At 33.1% G+C, this 26,801-nt stretch overlaps 3 protein-coding genes and 1 pseudogene across 3 annotated transcripts; 1 reads left to right on the forward strand and 3 right to left on the reverse strand.

Moving 5' to 3' along the window:
* Window positions 1-68: 68 nt before the first annotated feature.
* LOC141814881 (uncharacterized) lies at window positions 69-5,850 on the reverse strand. Its single transcript, XM_074702835.1, has 10 exons — window positions 5,352-5,850; window positions 5,023-5,117; window positions 4,842-4,921; window positions 3,834-3,875; window positions 3,636-3,763; window positions 2,379-2,559; window positions 2,094-2,272; window positions 787-993; window positions 362-703; window positions 69-280 (listed from the first exon to the last, which is right to left on the reverse strand). The coding sequence occupies exons 1-9, from the start codon at window positions 5,777-5,779 to the stop codon at window positions 463-465; spliced, it is 1,581 nt and encodes a 526-aa protein (XP_074558936.1). The 5' UTR covers window positions 5,780-5,850; the 3' UTR covers window positions 69-280; window positions 362-462.
* A 663-nt stretch (window positions 5,851-6,513) lies between these two features.
* On the reverse strand, window positions 6,514-13,496 carry LOC141814880 (proteinaceous RNase P 1, chloroplastic/mitochondrial-like; annotated as a pseudogene).
* Window positions 13,497-20,186: 6,690 nt separating this feature from the next.
* Window positions 20,187-22,742, forward strand: LOC141814527 (uncharacterized). Its single transcript, XM_074702482.1, has 6 exons — window positions 20,187-20,272; window positions 20,471-20,527; window positions 21,231-21,328; window positions 21,522-21,591; window positions 21,845-21,893; window positions 22,624-22,742. Exons 1-6 carry the CDS (start codon window positions 20,213-20,215, stop codon window positions 22,740-22,742), a joined length of 453 nt encoding a protein of 150 aa, XP_074558583.1. The 5' UTR covers window positions 20,187-20,212.
* A 1,121-nt stretch (window positions 22,743-23,863) lies between these two features.
* On the reverse strand, window positions 23,864-25,335 carry LOC141814528 (peroxiredoxin-2-like). The gene is made up of 3 exons (XM_074702483.1): window positions 25,111-25,335; window positions 24,404-24,483; window positions 23,864-24,099 (listed from the first exon to the last, which is right to left on the reverse strand). Exons 1-3 carry the CDS (start codon window positions 25,263-25,265, stop codon window positions 23,864-23,866), a joined length of 471 nt encoding a protein of 156 aa, XP_074558584.1. The 5' UTR covers window positions 25,266-25,335.
* Window positions 25,336-26,801: the final 1,466 nt, after the last annotated feature.

Below are 26,801 nucleotides of genomic sequence, written 5' to 3' on the forward strand. Positions count from 1 at the left end.
ATCGTGTAAGACCATAAACGAGTGCATGGCGAAAACCCGGATAATTGAATGCAAGAGCAGAACTCTACTGTGAAGAACTGTAAGTAACCTTAGAAACAAAAACATTACTACACAATTTATGGGTGCGAAGTAAGAAAAAAGATTGCTTCCCAAGGCTCAGATTCTGGAAGAACAGCACTAATGGGCAAAAGGTATCGTGATTCCTGAGATGGGTCACCCATAGATCCACTGGTATCGAATCCTTCGAGGTAATGGAAGTTGGTTGGTGCCAATGTGAGACCTTAAGTGACAGGTAAACATGTTATCCGGGTATCGGAGATAAATTGAACTCAAACCAAATGCATACTTGAAAGAATCTTGCCTTGCGATATGGATGTGCCATATGAAAGAATCCCCTCGATGAAATTGTATACGAAAGATGAAACCGCGCGAGGATTGAAGAAGGTTGCTTTTGTTGGTGGATCAGGATGAGTTTAGCCTTGTAAGGCTAGAGTAATCACCCACATTCGCGATGAAAAGGGGGTCCATGTCCTCGACGGCTTTGGCCTGATTGCTGGCTTGCTCCAGCTCATTTGTTAGGTCTTCCATAGTCTTCTTCAAGTGCGTTCTGTCCATGTGCCCTTCGGACATGGATATGCCTACCATTGTGATCTTTGGAAGAAGGGGATTCTGTGGTGCTTTACTCGCAGCATCCATTTCCGACCTAGGCAGAGTTGAATTCATGATCAAAGATTTGACAAAGATGGGAACAAAAAAGGCAGATAAGAAACAAGAGCAATGTCTAACCTTGGATTCGAGTTCACATGCTCATCAAGGTTTTTCTGTTCCTGATGTTGTCTTGTCCAGGGATTTCGAAACAATCCAAGGAATGGAAATTTAAAATTACTTTGGTTTGATGATCGATCATGCGTTCCTCCTGGTAGGTCATTATGTAAACCAGGATCTGGAGTGCCTTCAATCAGCAAAGGGGACCTAGCAGATGAAGTGGCACTCCTGAAAATATAAAAAGTCATAAAAATTAAAGATCAATATATGCCGCGATATAGTAGTTAAGATCACCAGGAACTCTTGATGTAAATATGAACATTACCAAGATCAGATGAACGTAACAAAGATGAGTTTGCAGGTAACCTAAGACATAACTAATCACAGTTTCAACTCAGCAATTTGTTTCTCCATGTTAATTAGTCCTAAAAGAAGACAAGTAAAATCTACAAAAATCTCGTGAATCGGCATGAGAGTTTTCAGGCGACTAAAATAATTGCCATTAAATTCACCATTGCCTTTTGTACCAAACATTTCAACACTAATATACATATAAAAAACCACAGTGACTGTTAAAACAGGAACACCAGAGGGTACTTCATTTCTCTATTAACATCATCATTAAGGATACCTAAAAAATGTATAAAAACAATTCCGCATTAGGGTGCAACATAATCGTTTAAAAAATTGACAGAATAATGAAAACAACTCCCATTTAGGGTACAACATTATCATTCTTTAGGAAACATAAGAGCAAATAAAAGAGCACTGTCCATCTAGATGGCATAATGGTTAGCCTACGAATAATTTGCATTGCCTAGCTGAATTGTCAATAAACCACAAGCATGCCTGAACAACTTGAGACACAACCATAGTCAATGCTTGATGACTAAAACCAATCCTTGTTAGAACTCAAAAACTAATGCACATCAACAATTGACTCACTAATCTTCATCCACCATCTGATGAATTGGAAAATCTCAACCTTACAACTAAAATCAAATAATAAAAAACTAATAATATGGAAAAGAGTCAACTCCCAGCAAACATGGTCGAGTCAGAAGGGAAATATCAGGAAAAGAATAATGAATTTACTATTTCATTCACAAATGACTAAACCAATGGATGAGGGAATATAGAAACAAAAACTGTAACCAAGCTAGAAAGCAAGGATAGGGAGATGGTCTAATGTCTGTTGTTTTCATTTAGTAAAACTTATTACGGTAAGGATATAAATTACAATTTCACATGAAAATAATCATGCCTTAAACTTTCATGGCATTGATGTCTTATTTGTTGTTTAAATACTAAATACCAAATCTACAAACCTTTCTTCAAATGAGTCCACCAAGTAAGGGAACTTTGGCTGAATCCCAGTGGCTTTCCTCAACCACCTGTTTCCTAGAAGCACTTTGTCCACAACATCAAGAAGTTGAATCTCAGCAGCTTTTGATATGACATTTAGTGGTATTCCATATTGCCCCATTTCATCCATCATTTCTTGAACCTACAAAAGGAAAGGTAAATTTGGAAGGTATAGATTCCATATTTTTTAGCATCAATTCAAGAGTTACTTATTTAAATAAATACAAATTAATCAACAACGGAAGCACCTCTGGAGGCTCAAACAAGCTATCACTGTATTCCTCGATTGCATCTGCTGTCAAATTGTCATCAATGGCATCTCGACGCCGTTTCATGTGGCGATTTTGGATCATAGTATGGAAGTGTTGATCAATTGAAGCTTCAAGAATATTATCTAGTAAATTTTTGTCGAAAAAATATGGGATGTACCTAGAATTATGAGCATGGAGAGTCAAATCAGATATTGAATCCATGTAGAAGAAAATGTTAACACTAAGAAAATATGTGAACCTTTATTTTCCCACATAAAAGGTGCTGAAGGAACAAAAAGATCATTGTGGAAAGCAGTTAGACCAAAACTAGTGCATAGGTGTTCAAGATGGTTATGGTTAGCAAGTCAATTAACCTAGGTGACACCTGAAACAAATTAACATTGTCACATAAGGTTCACAGATCTGTCATCAGAGTTTGTGAGGCAGTAGCACAATTATTGAACAAGTTCAAGAGTTACCTTTTATTATAGATTCCTAACCAACCATTTCCTTTTCCCTTTCAAAGAAGTTCCCATGAACATATCCAGCTAAGCCAACTAGAACAAGATCAGGTGAGCTATATATAACTTAGTGAAGCTCCAAAAACCAAAGGACTGTTTACTATTTCAATTATGTAATATTCTAATCCATGTCTAAAGATTATGGCTTATGGTGTAATAGCAGTCACTACAGACACAATTATCATCTGCAGAAAGGAGAACCTCACAAATCTTAACAAGAGTAAGGTATTAAGTGCATTTAGTAAACATAGGTTATGTAAAGCTACAATTGCACTAGCCGGACTCAAAGTAGAATTACATATTATAAGAAACAACTGCCAATCTATGTTACTCGGTGTCATTATTCTCAATAGAGTAGGAAAAGAATGATGATTATGATTGAATACATATATTACTTCAATAAAATAGAGAGGATATATTTGGTAAAAAAAACAATTATTAACCAATAGGTATTAAGGCCCTTACTTTGTTTCCCTAATAGCCAATCATCGAGAGGATTACTGAGCTAGAATCAGATTTAAGCATATTGGAATAATCTGAAACTAGAATATTAAGCAAATATCCATACATGCTCAAAAAAAAAGGAAGCAGATTGTGCTGCTGTAAGCTTATGTAGCAATTCACTAATGTAATGCAAAATCGCTTTTAAAATGAAAGAATAGAATCAATCTAAAACAAACAAAAATGAAAATATAACTAATCTCATACTCAACAAGCTCTATGTGCTTCTTACCACTTTAGTCCATCATTTGTTGCTATAGCAATATTTAAATTCTGGGCTGTAAAAACAGGAACACCATCAACCTTTCTTCTGCCATGTTTTCTAGGGATTTGCTTAAGCAGCTCATTAGCCGCCTTTACCTGAGAAGAACACAAAGTGCTAACTGAATATGCATAATCTTTAAGATAAATAAATAAATATATCTGTTACCTGTTTCTGGTTGGGAACAAACTGGAACATATGTGGTTTTTCCTGCAAATAGATGCTAAAACCTCAAATACAAATAAAAAAAAATCAAAATAACATCTCAAATAGTAGCATAGAACAACAAAATTAGAATATATGACAAAAGAATTGTCTTCTGAAGTAGGTCAGAGTAAAGGCATGATGTGAATGCTATAGACAATTAAAAATGATTTTCACATCAATGCAGCTCCAAATTTCTTAAAATAGCAGCTATATGAAGTTAAATCTGATGGAAATACTAAACACTCAATGATTAACATAAGACTGAAGAATATACAAACAATTTAGGCCAGAGTTCTGAGGGGGATTAAAGCTCTAATCATATCACATCCAATCGAGTTAAGGGTTCCACAAGGAATATCAACTCTACTAAATACAACCAACAGCATTTATCAGCTTATAATATAGTAACTATTGCATTAAATGAGAAATAGGTAGCACCAGTTAATCCAGTTCTGATATGAATAGCTCTGGATTCAGATTCGATACAGCTAATTCAGATTTGGTAGAATGTGCATCCTATCTACTGTATATAAACATGGACTTAGATTCAAATGTCAACAAGCAAGTAAGATATGCAGACAACATTTGTATCGGCGGAATTATGTAAAAAGGTACATTTGAACCAATTCAGAATACAATGAAAAAAACAAAAACTAATAAAGGTTTAGACTTGTGCATTACAGAGGCAAAAGTGTGAAGCTGGTTTTATGAATTAATCGAAATCCTAACCTTCAAAAACCAACGCTAAAATCTTAAATCACTTGAGTCACAGAATTTATGTTTCTTTTCATTAAAATGCAATAGTTTTGATTTGTAATACAATCTTAAAAGTAGATTTTCTGCAATAACACTTACAGCACAATTAATCTACTGGCTCAATGAATCTCAGGAGAGTTTTAGCCTACTCTAGGAATTAAATCATAAAAAGAAAAATTCAGTCTCTATGTATTTGGATTTAGTTGAACATACCTTGAAATGTTCATATGCTACATCAAGGCGGCAAGCACCCACCATACCAGTTGGAACATTGAGGTGTTTAACATAAGAAACTAGAAAGAAGACAGAAGTACGTCAGATGGTCCTTCAAACGGTGGAGTAGAATATCAGCATGTGCATACTTTTAGTCACTTGTTCCAGTTTCTTCTCTTACCTGCATCACCTAAATCCATGAAAAATCGGAAAACGGGACCTTTTTTATCTGAGCCGGTAATCGACTCTAGCATTTTTTTTATCCACGCAGGAGCCCTGCACAGAAAAGAATAATTGACATGACGATTAAATCTACCAAATGATGACACATTTTCCCTTCGTGATAGTGCAAAGAGTAGAATTATTCTTTCATGAATTAAATATACACTTATTTTATCACCAAAAGAGTAGAATTGTTCGATGATAATTAGTAAAATGACTTCTAGGACCAAAATTGCTTCCTGACCATATATCCTATAGTAGTGATAGAGGAAAGAGAAAGTGTTTGACCTCTTTGTCAGGAAAGGGATGTCGAACCGAGTGGTGACCGCCATGAGGCCATTGCCGGAGGGATCGAGCATGCTGAAGACCTGTCCCACGAAAGCCGGCCCGCCTCCGCCCTTGGAGCTCGACACCAACCCCTCAATCCTCACCCCGGAAGCAAAGCTCCTAATAGCCGAGCCCGACGGCGACGTCGTCCCCTGGTTCCTGGTTCGGTGAGAAGAAGATCCGGAAGCCGGGAGGAGAAAGGGCAAGGTCATGGAGCAAGATCCGTTCGTCCGAGACGAAACCGGGGCCGTCGCTGCCTTCCCTGCCGGAGTAGCGTTGAAAGGGGAGAAGGGGAGGAGGGAGAGGACGCTGGCAGCGAGTGAGTGCGCTGAGGTAAAGAAAGGAGGAGAATCTCCGCAACGTGGCCGCTCAGAGACGGACGGGGCCATCGCGGAGGCCGCGGGCGCCGTGATTGGCGGGGGCTCCGGCGATGAGTCGACGCGGTCGTCGGGCGGAGCAGGTGAAGTCACGGGTGGTGGGATGCGTCGGCCTCGCACACCGCTTTTGCCTTGGATTTTGTTGGGCCACGGCCCATTTAGAAAACAGCCCATTTAGAAGATACTTCATTCGGTGGAAAACTAATTAATCAAAAATTAATGTCATTGTCACAAATTTTAATAATACAACTTTTTTAAAAAAAATTCAATATTGAGCAACTTATATTTTCTATATAATAATAATAATAATTTTTAAAATATCATTGAATTAAAATTAGCAAAAGTATCATTATGACATTAAATGAATTTTTATGTAAGATTTAACCTTTTCTTATATGCCACAAATAAATTGATACTTTTCTTCGTTAAATAACCTTATAGATACTTTTCAAAACTTGCATCCTAAGGCAATCCCTTTCTTGTCCCTAAATTCTTTGATTTAATATTCACTATCTAAAATTAATTAAATATTTATTTTAAAAATAAATGGAACTGTGTAGTTAACATTCGTATCTGTGATTTTAAGAATGAGTAGGGAAAACAATTTCATTTGTAATTTCTAAGAGAAGGATCTTTTTAAAATTTTCCTGAAATTTAATGTTTAAAATATAAAAGAGTAGTAACGAGCAAAGTTTTTCTTTTTAGAAAACCAACCCTCGGGCACTTTTCAAAAACACCCAAAAAAATTTAGAATGTTAAAATTATTACAAATATGAATGGAGATTCAACAATTGAAAACATAATGTACAATCTATTCAACCAATTAAGGTACAGATTGCTCTCGCCTTCTCTTTTGTTTTCGTGTTCTTCGCAATGATATTGTCATCGTCCTTGTCCTTGTCCTCGTCCTCATTGTCATTTGTTTTCAAATGATACATTGTTCATACAAGCTTAATTATCAAACACTAGCCTTCTTTTGTAGAACAGAGCTAAACTGGATGATGACTTGCTCCAAATGCAACAATCTAGAGAACAAATGAGCAAGGCAAAAGCTAACATTGTGTTCATGACTGCGGTCGCGGCGTCTGCATATGCTATTAGTTTGCTAGAAGAAGAAGAAGAGTTGCTAAACAAGAATGATCTAAGTAACTGATCATCGCGACCAATATCTGTATAACAACAGCAAAAGAGGAGATAGCATGAACAAGGCAACTAGCTATAGTAAAATATCCAGATGGCTTAGCTGCGAGGAAGCACAGATGAAAGATTACAATCAGGTAGTTCTTTTTCACAAGAACAGTTTGGTAACTTGTATCGAAATTATGCGAAAATTCACCGATACATGCAATTTTCTTACAGAATGCTATTTAACAACTAATCGGTGGCATATGATGAATTTCACATGTTTTACCATTTGTCCTCCTTATATGAAGTGTATTACTATCATGCAAGTCGAATTTGGCACGAAAATTCGTCAAATGGCTCCTAGAAGAAGATAGTTTAGTATAATGTGAGACGACACCCGAATTGAATATTTTTTTTTGAATCAGAGGATCCAAACTCTGAATTCTTTGTTAACGAGAGCCATATCCGGTGAGGAAATGACTACTAAAAGTAATCTCACACGGAGAAACTCACAAAGCAAACAAAATTTATGAAATCAAAGAATATCATCATATGGAGGACCCAAACCTTCTTATGGACAGAAAATAAAGTCCAATTCCTCAGAAAGATGTAATGATTTTTTACTAAAAACATGAAGCAACTCCCAACAATTTAACAAATGTGTAAAAATTTAAAGCCTATAAATTTTAAAATAAATCTTATCTCTGATTTTGAAGAGCAATGTTACTAACTTTGTCTGAGAAATATCTAAATGATTGCATGCAGATTGCAGGCAGCAGGAGGCAAATCTCAGGGAGCCAAGCTACAGTTGTAGAGGAAGAACAATTGATTCTATGATATTGCAAGGAAAAGTTGATGCATGGGAGATGGCAAAATTCGATAAAATAAGAAAAAGGTCGGTTATTAGAACTTGCTTATCATTTTTTTAAAAAAAAAGAGGTTATTAGAGCTGCTTTGCAGGTGTGAAAAGATGAAGACTACTATCTTGAATGGGAGAGCAATAAGAAGTTGAAAGCCAAACACCATTTGGAGCGAAAACAGGTTAGCAATTACTTACTTTAATTTCTTTACCATCGTCAGGCATGTCATCAGTTGGCTTCTTGATCTGAATTTTGTAGAGGGATCTGGAACGCAGATGAGCAAGAGACTTGAGCGACTACCGCGATGGGGTACTGAGGATCGACCAAATTGCTGGGGAAGCAAAAGCCATTGCAGAGGAAAGGAAGAGAAATGATGAGCTGGTGGTGTTGGAGAAAGCGAAGAGGATGCGATCCACGGTGAGAGTTCCACGTCGATGCTTGTGTTTCTGAAAATTTAATCAACAGATAAGAAACACACAGTATCAGCACAAGTTACAGGAAATGTGCTTGCAAGCATGATATTGATATTTGTATGAAGAATACTTAGACTCTTCACCTAGCTCCTCTGTACTGGAGTGGTTGATATTGGATACTCGTACTCATATCCAAGTAAATACATGAGACAAAGTAGAATATAGTAAAAGAGTTTGCAAGAAATTAGAGTTTGAACACAAAACACAGGAAAGCTATAAAAGGATATCTTCATGCTTGTAGAGCAGAAGATAGTCCCCAAGTTCTTCTGTGAGTTGATTAGGGGTGTCAAAAACTGGATTCAAATAATAAATTGAATCAAGTCCATGTGAAAAGTTGATTTCCTAGATTTCAGGTTGGATTTTAGAGAAGATTTTTTATATAAAATAGAAAATAATTAATCGGATCTGATTACATATAAATCTATAGTTATAAACAATTATATACTATATTATTATTATTTATATAGTGGCAAAGAAACCAAAAAATAACAATTGATTGTATTTTCCCCACATTATAAAATGGCTAAGTTTTTGCATAACTTGGCAAGATTAAAACTCCAAAGAAGATTTATAAACCTTGGAAAACAAGAACAAAAATCAGAACTAACCTGACCTGAATATTTAGGATTCAAGAATTTAAGTCAGGTTTTAGACACAATCAAGAGCCAAATAATATCAACAACAACAACCAAACCTTATCCCACTAGGTGGGGTCGGCTAAAACCAAGTAATATCGCCAATGGAAAAAACTTGATTGTGGAACCAATTAATAAAGTATATAACCAATGGAAAACACTTGGCTATACCTTTGTAGTGTGACTTGCATCTGACATTCAATACTAAGCCTAGAATCTGCCTTCTTATATTTGGAAATCGATCACACAATCATAGAGCTTCTCAGCAGCTTCAATGGTGCATAATATACCATATGGTTCTTTAGTTTTGCCATTAGCTAAACGTTCGTGAGATTTTGTAAGGGTATTCGCCTTCAAGATTCCTTTGTGTGGGACATGATTCTTTGCATCTGTTTGAGAGGACAATAGATGACTAGGTTGGATATGAATTTGCAAAACAAGCATTACCTGCTGAAAACTAATTTCTCAAAGTGTAACTAGAATTTCATAGATCAAAGCAGAATCTTCCATGCAGAGTAGCAGACCTTTTGGTGATATCTTATTTGCCTTCTTTGCATAAATTCTACCAATGAAGATTGAACCATCACAACTGATGCATTGGGATGAAACATAAATGAAAAAGACACAATTCAACCATTTCTTGATCACAAACCCAACTAGCTAACGATATTGTTGCTGCTGCTTAGGGTTTGGGATCAAATTCCACCTTAAGGACTAGGGTAGGGTTTATCCTTCACTTCCACCTTAGAGAAAGGATCTTACTTTGTTCATAATCTTTCAATATCTTGATTCGTGTTACTCACTTAGCTAAATTGCTTTCCAGACAATGAACCATTAACATTGTGTTTTTTCTCACATCATCCTTCCTGACTCAGTTTTTTAATTCCTTGGCAAGTTTCATGCTTTTATGTAATATTTTCCTTGACAGTTTTGAGGCTCAAATTTTTGTTGATAGTTCAATACTTGAGCATAAGCTATACTACTAATTTTTACAAAAGCATTGGCTAAAAGTTTGAACCTATCAATTGTCATTGATAAGTAAATAAATAACTAAGAATCATAAACAAGCTATAAGTACACATGCATATCATACTACAGTAATATATATACACAGACTGACAAAGTTCAGGAATTGAATAGATTACTAATGCTATGTGCAATAAAGACCAGAACATTCATAAAATCGAGTGTCGAGAATAATAAAAAAAAAACATATTACCTCTGAGAGTACTTGATGTTGTTTCTTTTACATTGTGTAGGTTGTTGCGTGTCACACATAGCCAGGAGTGTTTCCTCTCTTGCTCTTCTTTTGTTGAGATTGGAATATGCCAATGACCTCTCTCATTTTCCTGATAGTTCCAGAAAAGCAACCTTGCCTATTATGGCTACATATCTTTAGGAATGTTTATTTTTTAACGTAATCATAGTAAATAATTGTCTTAATTGCTAGGCGAGTGTACTCCAATCACATCTTAATTTTTGAATCCTTATCCTAGTCTTTAATTTCATCACATGATACTTGCATATTAAGATCATAATTACCTTCCAATATCAAGTGTGCATAGGTAGCATATTAGAAGACGGATCCTACAAATGATGTGGGCAATACTACCAGTTCATCATGTTTCAGTAATGTTCATCATTGAACATGAATGCACCTATAACTTCTCAAGTAATTAACCAATAAAACATGTTAGCTAAAGTTTCTTTAACTCTCATATTACCTTTTCTTGAAAATTTCTAACTATTAACTCGGTTACTGAAGCATACCTGAATAATAATAGAACATGGAGGTGGCATATGAAACTCAAAACTTCCATTATGGAAACTGAAATGCACCTGTCATAGGGGCAAGTAATGAGTGACACCTTTACAATGAGATTTAAAATTGTTTCTATTATCAATAATATAGTTCCCTAATTGTGCTAGGTTATCTTGAAGATGTAAGAAATTAGTAAGAAATAGCAGACCCTGTCTTGTCATATTACAAGAGTGGAAAATTGAAAAGAAAAGGCTAAAAGGCTGTATGCATGAAAATTTCACAATATATAAGATTGCACATCCACAAAATTATGCAATGTCGATTGCAAATGTACAACTAGGAACAACTTGCAACCCATGTATTTGGGTTTCTTTTCCTTTTAAGTTTTCATGATATGTCAATAACATTTATTAAAGAATATCAGAGTTCAAATAGTTCAGGAGTACTCATATTTACCTGATGCCTTTCTTTCCATCTTGGAATGAAGTTATTACCTAAGACCTGGAATGTGTGGTCTCTCATCTCGTCGTTTGTCACCATAATGCATTTAAATTTTATAGCTGCATATAACCAGTACCTGAACCATATGTTATTATCCATGACAACATACTTTTAAGGAACATCAGATAATACCTTAAGAAAGGATAATATCTTAAAAGAAGATAGAAACATTGAGAAAGAAAAACAAGACCCAAATGCTTTTCTACTCCATCTTCTCCATGACAATGCTAGTAAATATGTTGAAATAGTTCATTTTTCTCCAACAATACTGAGTTATTTCAGGCAGTAGTCCTTGTTCTCCCTCTAATCCGTTATTTTAATGCATGACATACACAATTTTTAAATATGTTGAAACAGTTTGTATTTTCTATTAATCAGATAGAATTCCATGTTCATTAGCAGTGAACCTTAAAAAAACCAAGAAAAGAGTAAAGCCCGCACCAATCATCATTAGATCCAGTAGGAGTTTCATAAAGCGCATCTGCATTCTTCCATTTCTCCAAATACTTCATGTTCATAGGATCTTTCATCTTGTTTCCAGTGAGTCGTTTATTATGTACAATAATAAGTGGGCATCTCTTCATAGGTAGTTTCTGCCTTATGGCATTAACGACAGCACTGATCTAAAGGAAAAAAAAAAATACTCAAGAGGAAGGTTAATACAACAGGAACACTAAATAAAAGCAAAATTTCAAATTATATTTGTCAAACATTTTCTTGATGCACACCTTATTAACCGAGAACCGCTTCTGACTATAGAGAGCAACATTAGCTGCATCTACAACAGCTTCAAAAGGGCCATAGTAGTCCAACCATTTCTGTAATTGGAAATCGAGTTGTTAGCAACAAAACAAAATCATGCAAATTGCTGGTGAAAATAATTAGACATTATTTAAAAAATCGCAAGTGACTGAACACATTTTACATGTTTGAAATGCAAGAACTAAATACTCTCTCCACATTACTGGACAGTGATTTCGAGAGAGAAATCATACTTGAAACTTCTGAAAATTTGAATTCCTTTCTCTCTTGTGGGCCAGTGACGCAACAGACTTGGCAAAATTTTCTGTCTCAACTGGATCAAGATCGATGGTTGCCAATTTGTAACCACAAGCCATGCAGACACCATCTGGATCTACTGATGTGTGTGCCACATTCCATTTCCCTTTACCGAGCCAACCAAGCCCATGCCACCCCCCTCCACCATTCTCAATAGCCTCTGCTAATTCTTTCGCATCCCATTTCCTTTTCCCCAGTCTTGATGCAGTCGAACTCTTGAACCAAGCCTCAATCAGCTCTGCTGTGAATCCAGAGACCTGTCTCACATTAGTTCTAAGCTTGTGTAGCAGATAATACACCTTGTCGCCTCTGCGAGCCGCAATGCTAATTCTTAGAAGTGCTTCCAACTCTGATTCTTCAGGTTGGATGCCATTCTCCGACATGTGAGCTTCAACTTCGAATGCCTTATCAATGTCGCCTTTGTTGCAGAAGGTGAACAATGCAGGACCATACGACCGCACCCTTGCGGTTATACCCAAAAGCTTCATTCGCTTAACACAATCAAAGGCCATGTCACCATCGTCCATGGACATTGCTATTCGAGCCACAGATGTTAGAGCTGCTTCGCTCATGGCAATTTTCTCCGCGCACATCTTTTCATATATCTCAAGTCCTCTGGCTCGAGCATAGTCTCTGATATCCTCGCTTACTCGAATCGGAACCGCAGCTCTTCTACTGTCTTGGCCTGCAACTTCATCCACATCTCCATCAATATGGAAACCTGGATCAGATTTAGAATTAACACTACCACTTTTAGCAGGATGAATGATCCCAATCGCCGCAGAAGAGCACAGGTAAAGCAGCACAGTGTAGTGGTACTGCTGCAATTTGATGCCTTGGCTGACCACGAAGTCGTAGACGGCAATGGCTTCCATGACATCACCAGCTTTGGAGCAGGAATCCAGCTTAGTTTTCATCTCCTTTCCAGAAACCCTAGCTTCGGATATCTTTCCGTCCTTCTTCATCCACCTGTCGACTCCATTTTCACTCACTCTTCTCGCCAAAGGTTCCGCCTTTTCGCCTCTCGGCCACAAATTACCCTTCCTCCTAGGTTTAGGGATTGAATGCTCCACAAGAATCTTCTCCTGAGGCGGCCGTTCTCTGTGAAGTGATCGATGCTCGGCGTTGGCTCCATGAGCTGTGGCGCTGGCAGAGAGATCGGAGAAGGCATGGACGACGGTGGGGTGAAGGGGGACGACGGTGGAGGAAGAGGAAGCGGGGAAAGAAGCGAGATTTCAGGGGGAATCGAGGTGGTGGAGTGCAGAATTCCATGGAGAAGGAAGAAATGAGGAAGTCGCTTTGCCAGGAAGCCATGCAGCGACGGAGAGACTTCAAAATGGAAGGATAAGATTCTTAAAAAACAGATTTCTAAATATAAATATTCACATAATATTTATCTATAAATAATTTATTTTTACAGGGAAAATTATACTCTTATTTTTTTTTAAATACCGTCTAAATTCTAAGATCTCGAAAAAGAAAGGAATAAAAAAATTATGATATTTTACTGAAATCAAAACCCTCTTTAATATATTTATGTCATCGAATCTAAATTTAATAATATAAATCGAAAACAAAAATTTTTAAACATAATAAAATTTATCACAAACTAAGACCTATTAATAAGTTCTTAGGATTTTTCTTATTCAAAAAATATCAAATTTTTTAATTTTTGAATGATATAGATCATATAGTCAAATTTATCTAAAATTGATTAATAGATTAAAAAATTTTAAATCGTTTTCAAATCAAAATCAATATATTTCTAAAAAGCTCTTTGATATATTTATGTTCTCGCATCTCGTGTAAATTGAAAACAATAAATTTTTAAATTAATAGAATAAAAATTTAAAAATATACTTTCAATTTAATTCACTACTCTCAATTTACTTTATCAAATTTAGATCCTAGATATGAAGAATTTTAAGAATATATTAATTGTAATTTAAGAATGGAGTTTTTAAATTGATTAATTTTGGACGAAATTGATTATGATAGTTTCATGAATATGATATGATTTATATATTATGAAAATTTAATACATGATTTAGGTAATATCAAAACTTACACAATTTTGTAAAATATCTAAAAAAATTAAGACCATAATAACAATGATATTTTAGGATTTTAGTAGGGGAAAAAAATCTAAAATGTACGCTTTCTTTAATAATTTTTAAGGTAAAAAATAAAGTATGCCATGCAAATTGTTACATTTAAATTCATTTAAATAATATTGTTGGAATAAATATTAAATTTATAATTCGAATAATGCCATCCGATGGCGCCATATTATCATTCAAAGAATAGCTGCTTTATTCAAACAATAGTTGCAAAGTCACTTAACTAGTAGCCTAACAATCAAAATAACATGGTGATTCCTAGAGGACCTTTAGGATCTCTTCTGCATCACATCTAGTGAATTCTCCCACTACTTTGATGTTCGCAACTTTCATTACAAGGTCGTGTAAGAGTGAGCAAAAATTCGATTAAACCTAATAAATCGATCGAACTGAACTGAATTAAAAATTTGGTTCGATTATTTCAGAATTTCGATTATTTTTTCTAAAAAAAATTGATTAATTCAATTAATTCGTTTCGATTTCGATTTTAAAATTCCTTATTCATGAGTCAAATTTATCTAAAATTGATTAATAGATTAAAAAATTTTAAATCACTTCAAATCAAAATCAATATACTTTTAAAAGGCTCTTGATATATTTATGTTCTCGCACCTCGTGTAAATTGAAAACAATAAAATTTTAAATTAATAGAATAAAAATTTAAAAATATACTTTCAATTTAATTCACTATTCTCAATTTACTTTATCAAATTTAGATCCTAGAGATGAAGAATTTTAAGAATATATTAATTGTAATTTGGAATGGATTCATTGATTAATTTTGGACGAAATTGATTATGATAGTTTCATGAATATGATATGATTTATATATTATGGAAATTTAATACATGATTTAGGTAATATCAAAACTTACACAATTTCGTAAAATATCTAAAAAAATTAAGACCATAATAACAATGATATTTTAGGATTTTAGTAGGGGAAAAAAATCTAAAATGTATGCTTTCGTTAATAATTTTTAAGGTAAAAAATAAAGTATGCCATGCAAATTGTTACATTTAAATTCATTTAAATAATATTGTTGGAATAAATATTAAATTTATAATTCGAATAATGCCATCCGATGGCGCCATATTATCATTCAAAGAATAGCTGCTTTATTCAAACAATAGTTGCAAAGTCACTTAACTAGTAGCCTAACAATCAAAATAACATGGTGATTCCTAGAGGACCTTTAGGATCTCTTCTGCATCACATCTAGTGAATTCTCCCACTACTTTGATGTTCGCAACTTTCACTACAAGGTCGTGTAAGAGTGAGCAAAAATTCGATTAAACCTAATAAACCGATCGAACTGAACTGAATTAAAATTTTGGTTCGATTATTTCAGAATTTCGATTATTTTTTCTAAAAAAATCGGTTAATTCAATTAATTTTGTTTGATTTCGATTTTAAAATTCCTTATTCATGAGTCAAATTTATCTAAAATTGATTAATAGATTAAAAAATTTTAAATCACTTCAAATCAAAATCAATATACTTTTAAAAGACTCTTGATATATTTATGTTCTCGCACCTCGTGTAAATTGAAAATAATAAAATTTTAAATTAATAGAATAAAAATTTAAAAATATACTTTCAATTTAATTCACTATTCTCAATTTACTTTATCAAATTTAGATCCTAGAGATGAAGAACTTTAAGAATATATTAATTGTAATTTGGAATGGATTCATTGATTAATTTTGGACGAAACTGATTATGATAGTTTCATGAATATGATATGATTTATATATTATGGAAATTTAATACATGATTTAGGTAATATCAAAACTTACACAATTTCCTAAAATATCTAAAAAAATTATGACCATAATAACAATGATATTTTAGGATTTTAGTAGGGGAAAAAATCTAAAATGTACGCTTTCTTTAATAATTTTTAAGTTAAAAAATAAAGTATGTCATGCAAATTGTTACATTTAAATTCATTTAAATAATATTGTTGGAATAAATATTAAATTTATAATTCGAATAATGTCATCCGATGGCGCCATATTATCATTCAAAGAATAGCTGCTTTATTCAAACAATAGTTGCAAAGTCACTTAACTAGTAGCCTAACAATCAAAATAACATGGTGATTTCTAGAGGATCTTTAGGATCTCTTCTGCATCACATCTAGTGAATTCTCCCACTACTTCGATGTTCGCAACTTCTAGATGAAATTTTTTGTGATTTTTTGAATCGATCGCTAATTGAATTTAGCGACCGATTAGCGACCGAAAATTCGGTCGCTAATCTATGCTTTTTTTGTATGGCCATAAGGTCGTCTAAGAGTGAGTAAAAATTTGATTAAACCGAATAAATCGATCGAACTGAACCAAATTAAAATTTTGATTCGGTTATTTCAAAATTTCGATTATTTTTTCTAAAAAATCAGTTAATTCAATTAATTCGGTTCGATTTCGATTTTAAAATTCCTTATTCGGTTAAACCGAATTAACCAAATTAATCAAATAAAAAAATAATTTATAAATATTAAATAAATAAATTTATAAATCCGTAATTCATTAGTAAAATTTTCATAATATTTAAAAAAATTTGGTTAATTCGGTTAATTTAGTCGAAAACTGAATTAACTGATAAAATATCGGTTCGATTTGTTCCATTTTTATTGGAACATTCAGTCGGTTCGGTTGGTTCAAAAAAAATTGATTTATTTGTTTTTTGATTAATTTGGTTCGGTTTGATTCGATTCTAACTGAATACTCACCCCTAAAGTCATCGACAAGGAGAACGAACCGTCACGATCGGGTGCCCAGACCCTTATCGGAGAGGTCTACTTCCAACCCAAGGGTGTGAGTGTAAATGCCGGAACCATCAGCTAGGAATTTCACAAGCCTGTTCTCAGGATACGACTGTGCCCATGCCTTCATCGCAAATGGGTCATTAACTGCATAGCAAGTAGGGGTGAGTATTCGGTTAAAACCGAACCGAACCGAACCGAATAAACCGAAAACCGAATAAATCGATTTTTTTTGAACCAACCGAACCGACCGAATTTCCCAAGAAAAACCGAACAAATCGAACCGATATTTTATCGGTTAATTCAGTTTTCGACCGAATTAACCAAATTTTTTTTAAATATTATAAAATTTTTACTAATAAATTATAGATTTATATATTTATTTACTTTAAATTTATAAATTATTTTTTTAATTTAATTAATTCGGTTTATTCGGTTTAACCGAATAAGAAAATTTAAAACCGAAACCGAACCGAATTAACCGATTTTTTTAAAAAAAATAACCGAACTTCTGAAATAACCGAACCGAATTAAAAATTCGGTTCGATTTGATCGATTTATTCGGTTTAACCGAATTTTTGCTCACCCCTAATAGCAAGAGATGTAAGAGTCCATGGATTTTACTATAGTTTTCTAAAATTTAGCAAGAATTCGTAGTTTTACAATTTCAGATTTGGCAAATATAAAAAAGATTGTTGTTTAGATTTTAAATTTATCATCCAAGTCAAGAATTCATAGTTTGCAATTTTTCCTGAGTTGACACATCTGGAATATAAAGTAAAAGATTTTTTTTTAAAAAAAAAGGTGGAAGTAGTTTGAAGAGCAAAAAAAACTCAAATAAAACGATATTTTAGATGTCGAAGGCTAACATTAGCATGTCACCTGTGATTTATCTTCATATTTTATCTTTATTTTCAAAATTTTAATTTTTTTATTTTGAATATTTCATTTTTATTTACTAAATTACTCTCATATTTTAATTACGATGAAATTTCATCAATATAATAATTTTAGTTTCAAATTTCACATGTCATTTATCGAACTTTCAAATATCATCAGATTTGTTAAATTTTGAAAAATATGTAATTAGAAAAAATAAATGATTTAATGAAAATATAACTAATAAAGTAAAACTATCACCAAAAGAATTTTTTAAAATCAATTACTTTAATTATATTATTGATCATGCTATTTCTTCACTTCAAAGTAGGTTTGAACAATTTAAAATATACAAAGATAATTTTATTTTTTAATTTATATAAGGTAGAGAAGTTAAAATTTCTTGATAATAATTTTTTAAAAGAAAAATATTTGAATCTTGAAAACTTTTTAACATATGATATGTCACAAGATAATGATGATTTAAATTTATTTTTAGAATTAAAAATTTTAAAAGGAATAATAAATCTAAAATTAAAAACAGGAGCACTTCCCACAACCCCTTGGGGTTATCCTGCGCTTGGAAGAAGAAGTAGGAAAATGAAAAAATATAATGATAGTTTTATTTTTCGTCGCCTTAAATAGGAATATTGAAAATATATTATTTTTATTTTGAAAAAAAATGTAATGGGCGAACGACGGGAATTGAAGTATTAAATCTTATTAAAAAAATTAATTTTTTTTATAATGCATGGATAGTTTATAGAATATTGCTGACCATATCTACCTATTAGTGTAGCTTCAGCGAAAAAAAGTTTTTCAAAATTAAAATTAATAAAATCTTATTTACGTTCAACTATATCTCAAAAAAATTAAATAATTTAGCAATGTTATCAATTGAAAAAAATTTATTATTAAAACCTGAATATGATAAATTAATTAATAATTTTACATCTTAAAAAGCTAAAAAATTTAATTTTTATAAAACATTTATTTTTAAAATTAATATTTTAATTTACTTTAAAAAAATTTTAAACCCATTATTGTCGGTCTAAGTCTGAATAAAAAAGTGTAAGAGAAAATTTTTTAAAATAATAACAATTATTTAAAACAAATTTCGCCTAAGACCTTCAGAAGGCTTGAGCCACCTCTACTCTCGCTCTCTGCTAGGGATGAGTATTCGGTTAAAACTGAACTGAACCGAACTGAATTAATCGAAAACTGAATAAACCAATTTTTTTAAAACCAACTGAATCGTTCAATTTTTTTAAAACCAATTGAATTAATCGAATTAACCGATTTTTTTTTAAATATTATGAAAATTTTATTAATGAATTAGGAATTTATAAATTTATTTACTTAAAATTTATAAATTATTTTTCTAGTTTGATTAATTCGGTTAATTTAGTTTAACCAAATAAGAAATTTTAAAACCGAAACCGAACCGAATTAATTGAATTAATTAATTTTTAAGAAAAAATAACTGAAATTTTAAAATAATCGAACTGAATTATAAATTTAGTTCAATTCGATCGATTTTTTTAGTTTAATCAAATTTTTACTCATCCCTACTCTGCCGAGTAGTGGAGCTGAAGATGGTGTAGCTTCTTCTCCTTATAACATGATGGAAACTTTTAGTTCACCCCCTCAGACTTTACGTCGTGCTCAAAAGGAAATTGTTTGCCTTTTTTTTTTTATTTTTGAAATACACCTTCATAGTTTTTCTGATAAACAAAAATACCCTCAAGTTTTTATGGAAAAAAATCTTCCCGTTTCGACATAATAATAATAAATTACACGAAGGAGGACTTTTTGGCAAAATAGCGAAATTATCCATATAAGTCAAAAACCATAATTAAAAGAAAGAAAATTATTTTTCTTTTGAGAAAGATATGGAAAAAACATATGGAATGATTTTTCAAGGGAAAAAGAAATATATATATATATATATATATATATATTAACAAATTTGTAATATATTTTCTTTATTTAAGTCTAATTTAAATCTATATAAAAATAAAGGAAACATTTTATTTTTCTTATTCTAGTTAACAAATCCCTAGAGAGTATTATTCTTTATTAATATAAAAAATAGTAAAATAGACAAGTTATTTTGGAAATATATCGTCCCTGAACCCCGATATATGCAATTAACACTGATTCCGTTTTCCCGCATTCTAACGTTTTTATTTGTGATATAACGTTTTAGCGGCTTTGACGAACTGTCGGATCGCATTAGGGTTCCTTTGATCGGCTTCGAGATGAAGCTGAAGCAGCTCGAGGGCCTCCTTGGCACTCTTCAGCAGTTCTCCCACCCAAAGGTTCGGTGTTGTTTCCTCTTTTCGTCGAATATGTTCTCTTTTCTCTCCCACTCTACTTTATTCCCGGCAATTGAGTGATTCCATCACTTGTATACTTATTTGTGCTCCTTTGATGGATTTCTTTGGAATAGAAATGGGAAAGATGTTACCTTTCCTTGTTGATTTATTGGGAGATGATCTTTGTTTCTGGCTGCGCAGATAGAATTGGAACAATATCCCACAGGACCACATATTGCGTCTCGGTTGCTGTATACGGTATTCATCTGATCCTGTTGATTTCCGAATTAGTTTATTGCGAAAAGTACTTAAAATTGATATCGTATAGGATATCAATGTCCTCTTTTTTTTTCCCTATATCTATCAAAGTCTTGCTCTATTTTGGTTGTGCATCTTGCTCGTTATGGCAGTCCATTTTACAGCTCAGTTTGTTTTTCGAATCTACTTAGAATTAGAGCTCATCACTCACAAATTTATTGCTTCTGTTTCAACTTGCCATGTCATTTAGTCCGTTCAATTAAAAAGCATTGCTTTTTAAAATTCTTCTAATGTATTTCCGTCTCACAAGGAAGTTGGAACGGTGATCCTCTAGTAATTCCGTCATCATTTTGCCTTTTATCTTTGCAGTAGATTTTGCTTCCTCAATATTCCATTTTGGTGCAGATTTGTTAAATGTTAGGCTTTGGAAAACAGGCGCCTTTTGGGAGGTTCCTTTTGTATGTTAAGATGATAGTTTTAATGTTTTGAAGCACTTAATCCCTAAGAAGTTCAGTCCACGCAAGTTTTGTTGATATATTTTGATTTTGGGTTACTTTTTTCTTTTTATATTTTGTTGATGGTGAATTCCATTAAATCCCCTTACGATCTATTGCTTCAATTCCTCGATAATCAAACAAATTATCCTGAACTACTTCTAAGAACAATATTTCTATATTTTCCTTTTTTTCATGATTTTTAACAGGCAGAAAATACATATGGAGATATAAGTGGCAAGATTGTAGCTGATTTTGGTTGTGGTTGTGGTACGTTAGGATTAGCAAGTGCACTTTTGGATGCAGAGTAAGCATCGTTTCTCTTATTTTTCTAATCTCTCACACTGAATTCAACCTTTTAATTTAGTGCAAGCTTTTAATGACTTACATTGTTAAATATTTTTTTTATTATATATTGAAATATGTTCATAGAATATAGTTTGGTGGTTCTGATTGATATATCTATTTGATAATGCATATGACTTCTGTTACATTCACAGACAGGTCATTGGCGTTGACATTGATCCTCAATCTCTAGAGATTGCTTCAGAAAATGCTGTAGATTTGGAGGTAACGTTGTTTATATTCTAAAGTTGTAATATGTCATCAATCCTTTCAATGACATTTTGGTACTTGGTTTCATGGTTTGTGCTGTCTGAATTCTAAACAAATAAAAGAATGCCTATTATTTTAGAGGTGACTAGCCAAAGTGTATATTAAATGTGATATAAGTTCTAAATTTTCAATGTTTTTCATGGTTTTATACATCACATGTGCAGAAAAAGGCTAACTTGAACCTTTTGGTTAATATATGTTGATGCAGCTGGAAATGGATTTCATGCAGTGTGACATTAACAACTTAAGATGGAGAGGTAATCCCAACCCAAGATCTCATTTTTTCTATATGCCAAGATGCAATGTTTTCATTATCAAGACACCTAATAGACTTTCTATTCTTTTGTTTCCGAGTATATATTTGTGGAACTTTACCATGTTGTAAACATTTGAAATTATGAGATGCATCTGAAATAATTCACTTAGGTGAGACTTGAGAGAATCAATTCATTAACTTGTCAGCCAACCAATTTTTATCCCAGAATGCATAAATCCATGTACATATTAGCCCTGCATCTAAGCTTATATTTCTTCATTAGCTCACCACTAGGTTTTGTGGACCTATTTTCAGAAAATGCTTTTGAAGCCTAGTTGTGAGATTACACTATCACATAAGCCCTCTCCAACCTCAACATGCCTAAGATAGAATTGATCCATCATTAGACCAACCACTGATCCGAAAGGCTCAAGACCACAACTAAAGTTATAAATTAGTCTACATCTAAAAAATGTGGACTATTTCCTCCATTTCCTTAGGCAGAAACAGAGGAAGTGAAGCAATTGAGAATTGATTCCCTGCCATGCTACAATCTGCTTCAGCCCAAATTGAGCAGAAAGACACGAGTTGGTCAGAAGTCTAACATAGCCTGGATCTTTTGGTACATTGCTACATGAAAACAGTGTGAAGAAAAGTTTGTTTGCTGAAATTATTTCTTGTTTTTCCTATTAAATAATAGGTGTAATAGACATCTTAAATTACTGTTGCAGATCATTTGGTGGACACTGTTGTCATGAATCCTCCTTTGCAAACTCGAAGGAAAGGATCTGAACGATTGCAAAATGTAAAGATTTTTCTTCTGCGCAATGATTTGGTTCCTCAACCATGAACACCCGCCGAAACCCTCGAGTTAGCCCTGACCCCCTAGCGCCTGGATCCCGAGCCAAGTGGACTCATTCGAACATAAGACAAACTTGTCTTCAGACTTTCAACTATCATACTGAATGCCACCTCTGCAAACTCATCATGGCAAATGCCTTGACAAACATGTGTGAAGACCACAACTATATCATGCTTTGACACATTTATAATAGTGAGACTCCAATCACTACATCTAAAAAATGTGATGACTATTTCCTCCATTTCCTTAGCGCCGGAGCAATCCCTGAACTCAGTATCTTGGTTCACAGGTCCGAGAAGCTTCACATCTTCCTCTCCAAGCTCGCTCCAGTGAGGTTGAGAAGGAGGCAGAAGCGGAGGAATTGATTCCGAAAAGAAAGGAATGAAAAAATTATGATATTTTACTGAAATCAAACTCCATCCATGCATAATAAAATTTATACAAATCTATTAATGAGTTGTTAGGATTTTACTTATTCAAAAAATATCTAGATCAGCCCAAAATTAATTGATTAAAAAAGCTGAAAAGCTCTTTGATATAATGATCATCTCATGTAAATTAAAAGCACTCAATTTTTAAATTTAAAGTAAAAATTTTAAAATGTACTTTTAATTTAATTCTACTCAATTTACTTTATCAAATTTAGATCTTAAGCGTAAATGAAGATTTTTATGGATATATTAATTTTAATTTGAAATGATTTAAAATTTTTTAGATTCATTAGCGTGATTTAGATAATATCGAAATTTACACAATTCAGTAAAATGTCTAAAAAATTATGACAAGCAGATATTATCTTTTATTTATCATTAAAATAATATTCTATCCTATTTTTCTTTCTTTTGATTTAAAAATAATAATCTTATATTTGAGCATTGCAATAAGAATACTAAGTGAATAATATACCTTATTCGAATGAAAACACTATGCCATGCACATTGTTATATTTAAAGAGTAATGATATATAGCATGAAAAGTTAGCATGAAAAATAAAGGAGTTGGATCCCACCTGCATGTAGTACATGCTTCAGGATCTCTTCATATAAATAATATTATTGGAATAAATATTAAATTTATAATTTGAATAAGCACAACATTTCAAAGAATAGCTATTCTGCATTTTCTCTGATTCCTAGAGGACCTATTTCGATCCTCGTAGCTTTCACCACAAGGTCGTCGACAAGGAGAACGAACCGGTGAGATCGGGTGCCCAGACGCTTATCAGAGAGGTGTATTTCCAACCCAAGTTTGTGAGTGTAAATGCCGGAGTCATCAGCTAGGAATTTCACATGCTCGTTCTCAGGATAAGACTGTGCCCATGCCTTCATCACATATGGGTCATTAACTGCAAGCAAGAGATGTAAGAGTCCATGGATTTTACTATAGTTTTCTAAAAATTTAACAAGAATTCATAGTTTTACAATTTCAGATTTGGCAAATATAAAAAAGATTAATGTTTATATTTTAAATTTATCATCCAAGTCAAGAATTCATATTTTGTAATTTTTCCTGAGTTGTAAAATGCAATGTGACGAGCAAATTAATAAATTGAAAACTGAAAAAGAAAACAAAAAAAACATAAATATAATGATATTTTAGAAGTCGAAGGCCGATAGAAGAACAAGAACATATAAAAAGGGGGAAATTACCGCTGATGAGGAGGATCTCGTCGACGCCTTTGGATTTGAATTCCTCTACATTTCCAATGAAACCAGGGACAAATTTCATGCTGCGAAAGCAAAAGGGGTAAAATCAGAGGAAGCACAAATGAACAGAACAAAAAGAAACAGACACGTAATTAAGAATCAAGAGTCAGAAACCGAAGTGCTAGTACCAGATCTTGAGTTAGACGACACTATTTTGGATGATCTAATGAGTAAATTCAAAAATACCAAAAGAAGTTTTATATTCTCATACACAAAAGAAAAACAAAAGAAAAAGAGTACGCTATAAAGAAGTAGTAAAAGAACTGTAATTGATCTCAAAGGATCTTTCCTTAGAACGATAACTTGATTCGGACAAAAAAACTACAAAAGTTTCAATATATTCAAATAGCACACCAATCGAAAAGGGTAGAAAAACACCATAAAAGGGACTGGCATAAAACTTTAAAAAAGTGCGATCTAAAAGCAGCATTAATGACGTTCATTACCGATCTGATCGTCAGATTCGAAAAAAATTCTAGAAAAACTTGGTGTTTTCAATTAGAACCCGAAACTAAAGCGATCCGAAATGCAGCAAAAACAATATTCTTGCGGGAGAAAGAGAGTGACAAAGAAGACTAATGGCATCGATTTGGCCATTTGGGCGGGGGATGAGAGGAGAGCAAGGGTGAGAAAGAGAAAGAAAAGTTTACTTGCAGATGGGTGTGAAGGCGCCGGGGCCTCCGAAGAGGACGACCTTCTTGCCGGCGGCGAGGGAGTGTACGGAGATCATATGCAGCTGGTTGCGCTCATCGAGCCAAGACAACTCTCCGTCCGGGAGGGCATTGCCGACTCCGATCAAAGGCATCTCTCTCGCTGCAAAAGGTTGGAACCGCCAACCTAGCGGCCCCCCACCCCGGCTCCACAAGTACGAGGAAGTAAATCACGGTGAATGCGAGATCGGTCAGGACATGAGGTCGAAGGATTTGCACCGGACCCCAGATTGATATTATCGCAAATTGAAGCCAAGGACCTTCGAACCACTCACCTAAAAAAGGCATCTCTCTCTCTGCTGAGTAGTGGAGCTGAAGCGGTGTAGCTTCTTCTCTTTATCGCGTGATGGGAAACTTTCAGTTCACCCCCTCAGACTTTACGTCGGTCAAAACGAAATTTGTAATTTTTAAGAGAAGGATCTTTTTTAAATTTTCCTGAAATTTAACGTTTAAAGTATAAAAAAGGACGACTGCTTTTCCCACCTCCGGATCTGACAGTCCTCCCTCCCACCTCCCCCTCTCTCCTGACACCTCTACCCTCTACCCTCTTCCTTTTTTAATTTTTTTAATTTTTTTAGATTTTCATTTAATTTTATTTTTTAATTAATTTTATTTAAAAATAATTTTCATAAAAAAGGACGGCTGCTTTTCCCACCTCCGGATCTGACAGCCGCAGCCCTCCCTCCCACCTCCCCCTCTCTCCTGACACCTCTACCCTCTACCCTCTTCTTTTTTATTTTTTTTATTTTTTTTTAAATTTTCATTTAGTTTTATTTTTTTAATTAATTATATTTAAAAATAACTTTCATAAAAAAGGACGGCTGCTTTTCCCATCTCCGGATCTGACAGCCGCAGCCCTCCATCCCACCTCTCCATCTTTCCTTTTCAAATGACACCTCTACCTTCTACCCTCTTCTTTTTTTTTTTTTTTTTTTAATTTTTTTTTAGATTTTCATTTAGTTTTATTTTTTTAATTAATTTTATTTAAAAATAACTTTCATACTTATATATTTTTTATTTTATTTAATTTTATTTTTTAAATTAATTTAGTTTATTACAATATTTTTCAATTTTTGATTTTTGATTTATTTTTATTTTTAATCAATTTTATTTATTATTTGTTATCAATACCTTATTTTTAGAATTTTATATAAATTTAATTTAGTTTTATTTTGACATGTGTCACGAGTTAGAAGAGGGGTAATTTAAAGTGATGACTGATGAGAAATTTTGACATTTGTCAAAAGTTGGAAGGAGGATAATTTAAAAAGATGAGAGATTTTGACATATCTCAAGAGTTGGAAGGGAAGTAATTTAAAGTGAAAGAGTATTTTGATATATGTCAATAGTTAGAGGATGGATAATTTAAAGAGGGTTAGAGATTCATTTATTATGTGGGGTTAGATGAAAGGATGATTTAAAGGGAGAAAAGGTTCTGATGTGTCTTTAGTTGGATTGAAGTAATTTAGGTGTCGAATTAGGAATATAATTTAAAAAAAAAGAGAAATTTTGACATATATTAAAAATTATATAAAATAAAAAAATGATAAAAATTAATTTACAAAATTGATTAAAGAAATAAAACTAAATAAAAATTAAAAAATAAAAAATAAGAAACAAAATTAATTTAA

The sequence above is a fragment of the Curcuma longa genome, chromosome 21 (assembly GCF_044706935.1).
Source record: "Curcuma longa cultivar G26 ecotype Majalengka, Jawa Barat chromosome 21, ITB_CL_G26_1.1, whole genome shotgun sequence".
In the NCBI taxonomy this organism is placed as follows: domain Eukaryota; kingdom Viridiplantae; phylum Streptophyta; class Magnoliopsida; order Zingiberales; family Zingiberaceae; genus Curcuma; species Curcuma longa.